The sequence below is a fragment of the Asparagus officinalis genome, chromosome 6 (genome assembly GCF_001876935.1).
Source record: "Asparagus officinalis chromosome 6, Aspof.V1, whole genome shotgun sequence".
NCBI classification, from domain to species: domain Eukaryota; kingdom Viridiplantae; phylum Streptophyta; class Magnoliopsida; order Asparagales; family Asparagaceae; genus Asparagus; species Asparagus officinalis.
In genome coordinates, this window is record NC_033799.1 from 41,254,849 (window position 1) to 41,261,538 (window position 6,690).

Consider the following 6,690-nt stretch of genomic DNA (forward strand, 5'->3'; position numbering starts at 1 on the left):
AGAGAGAGGGATATCAGCCGGCTTGCGATGTTACTGCCCTTTGTATTTGTTTTAGGCAATTTGTTACGGCTTTAGCTGTAAAATTCAGTTTCTTTGATGGGATGTATGTATTCGGCTCTAGTTAAACGTTTTAATTTAATTTTTTTTAGGGCACTGGGACTTCTCGACATGTTAAGGTGGAGTTTGGTGATGCACGGATGAGGACTGATGATCGATCGGAGACCGAGTTTATTATGCTTTTAAGCAATTAAACAACAATCGGGTGTCGCTGTAATAGAACAATTTCTCAAATGTTGGTGTGCTTCGCTCATAAACCATTTCTAATAGTTGGGACATATTTATTATGTTTTTTTAGTGAAATAATTGTTAGATATATAGGCTGTGAAATCATGTGTTATATCTGTGCTTGGTGGTTAGGGCGTACAATTTATTGTAGCGAGGTTATTGTTGTGCAAATATATTGAGTACGAGGAATTTCCTATATTACAAAAATTTTTTAAAAAAACATTCAGTATTAAAATTCTTAAGGGCCGGCCGAACGGGGGATATTCGCGTGCGCTGAAAAGCGTCTCTTAGCGCGGAAAACCTTGATACAGCGCAGATCTGGCACTACAAACAAGCTTTACGCAACGGATGATTCTCGCGTCGCCAAATAAATTATTGGCGACGGAAAAGCTTATATAAGCGACCGGAAAAATCGCGTCGCTATATATTCCGTGCGACGGCAAACAGGTTTTTGTTTTTAAATTTTTTTTTTATGGGCGAACGAGAAAATCGCGATCGCCAAAAAAAATAATTTTTGTGGCCCGAGCGGATTTTCCGTCGCTATAAGATATGCGCGTCGCTATAAACTAGGGCGACGCGATTTGCCCAGTCGCTAAACGGTATGATTTACCGTACCGCTTACACATAAGTCGAGCGGAAGTTCATTAGGCGACGGAATTTCTTTTTTGTTTCCCGGCCAGTCGCTAAAAACTTTTAAGCGATTAGCGACGGATTTTGGACTTTTAGCGACGGATTTTTCCGTCGCCAATAGTCCCCTTTGCAGTAGTGTACAGGAGGATTTTACTACTATTGAGATTCCGGTTTGTATACTTGCTAGGGAGGACAAGAGACTTAGAAACAAGGTAATTCCTTTAGTGAAAGTTCAGTAGAACCGAAGTGGCGTTGAGGAGATTTCTTGGGAGCGTGAAGAGGACATGCACCGCGACTACCCACACTTGTTTGAGCAGGTAAATTAAATCTTTTTGTATATCTTATATATGGCTTATAGTTCCATGTATGGCGATGTTTACAATTAACACTAAAATAAGGGTATTAACACTTAACTCCTAAGTACTCGGAACATATGATATATATATGAGGGGTTCCTTGTTTGGATTTTTCACGGATGTACTTGTTCCATTTAGTTAGGGGTTAAGTGGGGGTATTTACATTTTAGATGGTTAAGTGTAGACATCGTATATGATTTTCGAGAGCGCGAATATGCTATGCAGCGCGACTTCCTGCATCTATAGAGGAAGTGGATTGATTTATGTGTGTGAATATTTATGTGGTTATATTTAGATTTAACGCTAGAATGAGGATATTTTCGCTTAATTCATAATCTTATGGAACACATGGTATATATATGGGGGGTTCCTTGTTTGGATTTTTCGTCTAACGTACTAGTTCCATTTGATTAAGGGTTGAGTGGGAATATAGTCATCCTGGATTATTAAATATAAATATCGCTATATGCTTATCTAGAGTAATATCAATTGTTTGAGTATGATTTCTGAATTTCGAGGACGAAATTCTTTTAAGGGGGGAAGAATGTAAAACCACGTATTTTTGTTAGAAGTATATGTGAATTATTGATGATGAATAATTCTATTGTGGTAAATGGCTTGAGGTCATGGATATACTTGATATCAAGTTATTAGATATATATAAGTGTATTTTTATAGAGTTTTGTGCATTGGTTTTGGAAAATTAGCAAAACATGCACGGATCTAGAAAATGTCTGCTCAGTAGACTTATGAGTCGACTTATGAGTCGACTGACGGGCTGATTTCGAGTTTTCTTTTAGTTTGCGGGCCTGTTCATTTTTGTTTCGGGTTTGACCGCTCATATATTATCTCTCCTACCCGAGAACACCTTCTGAACCCAAAAACCCTGGCCCCCTCTCTCCCTTCAAACCCTAGCTTAGTGTTTGGTGATTTTAGGGGAATTTTCGGAGGATTTCAGCATGATTTTTGAGGTGTTGTCGAAGGAGAATTGTTTCCCAGAGGGTTCAGGAGTTTTTTAGCATATCAGCGGCGAGTAACATCTCGCCCAGCCCTTACCCACTGTTTGTATAATGTTCTTTGAGTTTTATTTCGGATTTTTGAGCCTAAAACGTATTTTGTGCATAAAGATAGATGTTTTATATTATGAGTTGCAAGATCTACAACTTTAGTTTATAAAAAGCTCACCAACGTTTTTGTAATGTAGATCCAGATCTGGAATTAGAATTAAACATTGGTTTCCTTGCGATTTATTGATTTTTAAATCCGTTTTAAACATGTATAAATATGTTTAGGGTTTTTGTGTAAGAAATCACATGCAAATATTTCGTTCCAGTTTGTACACTTATGTTAGAATCAAATATATGCTGCTGAAAATGATAAAAGGAATCATGTTAGTTTGAAAATTTTACAAAATACACATCATATGCGAAACTGGGACTTTTCTGCTCAGTCGACCAATAAGTCGACTTATCAGCCGACTCATGAGTCGACTGATGAGTCGACCAATGAGTCGACTGACGAGAAATTTCTAGCCTTCTTTCTTTTCTTCTGTTCTGTCTGGTCGACCAATGAGTCGACCAATGATCCCAGTCGACTCATGAGTCGACTGATGAGGAAAAATTCCAGTTTTTCCTCGTTTTGGATCTGTTTGAGTTGTTTCGCTTTAATCGTAAACTGTTTGAGCATGTTGACAGTTATTGCGAGCTTCTATGTGAGCGAGGAGTCACCTCGAATATCTGATATTAGAAAATTATGTTTATTTTATATTTCTACATGTGAGATGACTCATAAACACGAGTTTAGATTTGCATACCAAGACACGTGTGAAATTAGTGTATATGCATCTTTTCATAAACTTCTATGTGTAGTCCATGTGTTGGGCATTTATCACATTCAGTCCATGTGTTGTACATTCATTTTTCAGTCCATGTGTTGGATAATTTTTAGATGCAGTCCATGTGTTGGACATTCACTACATATAGTTTAGTCCATGTGTTGGACACCCGTTTAGACCTTGAGTATGGCACTTTAACTTGCATAGGCTGGACATGACACTTATGTGAGTTGTGACTTGACACAATATTTTAAGTTCTGAGATGGGTTTGTCTTCTTTTATTATTATTCTTGTAATAGATTTTGGGTTTGGTATTTAGGTATTTACAATTTAAGATACAAGGTCTATACATGAGGGTTTCCTTATTTGGATTATTTCGCTCGACGTACCTATGCTCGTGTTGTAATTTCCTAAATACTAAAATCCTCTTATACATAGGGATTTACAATTTGAGCTACATGGTATATACATGAGGGTTTCCTTATTTGGATTATTTCGCTCGACGTACTTTTGAGCTACATGGTATATACATGAGGGTTTCCTTATTTGGATTATTTCGCTCGACGTACTTATGCTCATATTATAATTACCTAAATAGGATCAGTGATTTTATCTATATATGTATTAACTATATTTTCTGTATACAACGAGCCCTATCCCTTGGGGTTGGTTGTGATGTTGCTCGCTAGTGCTTTGACGCTCGTTGTCCCTCCCCTTTCAGATAACGAGCCAGGTGCCCGGATAGTCGTAGGTTGATGGCGATGCACTTTAGTGATTCAGCTGTCTATTTTAGTTATATTTTTCTTTTGAGCTCCAATGTAAACTTTTGTTTAGACATTTGAGGGTTTCGTTCTAGAAGATGTAAAGGCTGTGTGCTTGATACGGGTGTATCTTCTCTTCGGAAAAGCGATCCTCATGGGAGCTTGAGGATAAGTTATTCTTATGATATCTTGAAAATAGTGGTGTGAAGCGACACGACGGAGCACAGGATGGAGCGTGGAACGAGACGACGAGCAGCAGATTCAAAGAATCCAGTTTTTAGCCCGTGAGTCGACTCATACATGAACATGAGTTGACTCATCAGGTTGAGTCGACTCATGCCTGTCATGAGTCGACTCACGAAACCCAGTCGTTTTTTCAAAAGTTTCTGCTCGGTCGACTCATCAGTTTATGAGTCGACTCATCAGTCATGAGTGAACTCATATGCAGTTTTGAGTCGACTCATCAAGGTTTCCTGGGCAGACTTGGTTTCTGTTTTGAAGGAATCCTAGCTGGGTTTGGTTTTGATTATTTACCAGATTACCACCATGTTGTAAACCCTATAAATAGGGATTGTTTAGGATTCTAAACAAGGAGGAGAGGCCAGATGTAGATCTAAAGGGTTTTAGGTCTAAGTGAGATCCTAATCAAAAGGATTAGGGTTTAGATTAAGGAGAGAGGAAATTAAGAGAGATTCTAATCATTGTATTAGGGTTTAGAGAGGATTGAGAGGTTGTTCTCGANCCCCCCCCCCCCACACACACACACAAACCCCACCTCCAAGAAAAAAAAACTTAAGATTTTACATCTGAAGGCTCAATCATCTTTATTTCCACTTTCCCGCATCCAAAGTTATGACGGTAAATTCCCTTAACATGAGGATGATCTGTCTCAAATGGACTATTAACTTGTGCATTAACTCAAAATGGATAAGGCATACGATGATGCTTATCCAACTGACACTGCTCGTATTTTGAAGTTGAAAAATGACTCAATACTCTTTAAATTTTTTTTTTCAAATCCTTCAAGGAAGGATGCTCCAATTAACAATAAATATTGATAGCAGAAACAAAATTACAACATGTTACAAGTGAGAAAGCAACTTACAAGTGATACAAGCTTTATGATTCATGCACTGTGGCAGTCATCCCCAACGAACCAGAGAGGGAAACACCGAAAAGGGTTCCCAAAACATCCAAGCATTCTCCTTACTAATCCTCCAAGTTCCTCTTATGCGTACATATTTGTGTATGTATTTGTAGATAGCGATATTGTGAATATAAAACAAGTATCATTGCAAATAACAAATTTTGTTCTTTAAATTGACTACTTGTCCTTTGTATTATCATCCAGGTTTATATCATAAGAGCAATTCCAAAGGAGCCGTGCAACGATTTTGATCAAAAGATTGCTAGTGGAGATATTGATGTTGACGAATTGGCGAATGCAATTAGTATTGAAAATCAAGATATAGATCTCTCTGACATTCAAAAAATCTCCAAAAGCTGGAAGTAGAAAGGAACAGACAGATCTACGCTATAAGCCTATAAATGCACTCTATTTTGAACATGCAGCAAAGTTCTGTGCTCCTGATAGTAAAATATGTGCTTATGAAGATGAAGTTTTCAAAAGTTGGTTCTTTTTGTCATACCATTTTGGATATAAGATAACTCTTTTCTGTTAGCCGAGAGTGGGAGGTCGTGAGTTCTTCTCTCTGGGAAATTACAGGACTCTTTTGTCACTGCTGGTTGTACTATGTAAAGTTTGATGTGTATTTACCTTAGCTTACAACGCTCGTGTTCTTTATTTTTTGGCTTTTACGTGCCTTTGTCAAAAACTTACAGGAAAGGACCAGGATTTGGCTGCTCATGATAATTGGATAATGTGGACCAGTGAAAGTGGGTTCAAGAGCTGCAAACAACAGGGCTCTGAGTTCAGATGACCATTCTTTTCTACTCTCCGTTTTGTGTATTTTGTTGACATTCTCAAAAATTAGCCAATATATAGAAGGCATCTTTAAATCCTTAATCTACTGGTGATCACTAAAGTTCAAGCAGAATACTATTACACACCATAACCGAAAAAAAAAATCTCTTGACATATTAAGAAACTGTGGTTGTTCTGTTTGGAAATCAACTGCAGATTGGGCTAAATTCGTATATTCTTTTTAACCTGGACAGGAAAACCAGAGGGGAGGTGGATCAACTCTTGCCTGAGCTTCAAAATGAACTAGAAAAAACTGAGCGAGAGTTGGCCCATTTTTCCTTTTCAAACAGAAAACAGCTAAAAATTAAATCCAGGCTAGACCCGAACCAGTTCCATGAGCTTGCCAAACAGTCCCTAAAAGAGAATGCTTGCTTCACCAAGAAAGTAGAAAAGATATAGAATTCCCCTAACGCACTGATCCGATAGAACTTTTTGCCAAAAAACATGGGTGCAGCTGGGAGGACCAAAAAATAGAGCAGTCCTTACGGACAGCTGAGGTGAGAAATACAGCCGGAAAATGTTAACGAGTTGGAAAATATGAGGTGGAAAGTACTAATTATAAGGTATGAGTATTTTGGTAGACCATTTATTGAGTGAGTGTATATATATATATACACTCAAGTTGCCAAAAAACATGGGTGCAGCTGGGAGGACCAAAAAATAGAGCAGTCCTTACGGACAGCTGAGGTGAGAAATACAGCCGGAAAATGTTAACGAGTTGGAAAATATGAGGTGGAAAGTACTAATTATAAGGTATGAGTATTTTGGTAGACCATTTATTGAGTGAGTGTATATATATATATACACTCAAGNCCCATGGTTGCGACGTCACTGAAGTTG

At 37.9% G+C, this 6,690-nt stretch overlaps 1 protein-coding gene across 1 annotated transcript in view; it reads left to right on the forward strand.

Moving 5' to 3' along the window:
• LOC109846093 overlaps nucleotides 1–5,379 on the forward strand; it is a 25,376-nt gene extending 19,997 nt beyond the window's left edge. Inside the window, exon 7 of the mRNA XM_020415317.1 lies at nucleotides 5,218–5,379. Coding sequence (XP_020270906.1) covers nucleotides 5,218–5,379 — 162 coding nt within the window. The remainder of the gene's footprint in view (nucleotides 1–5,217) is intronic.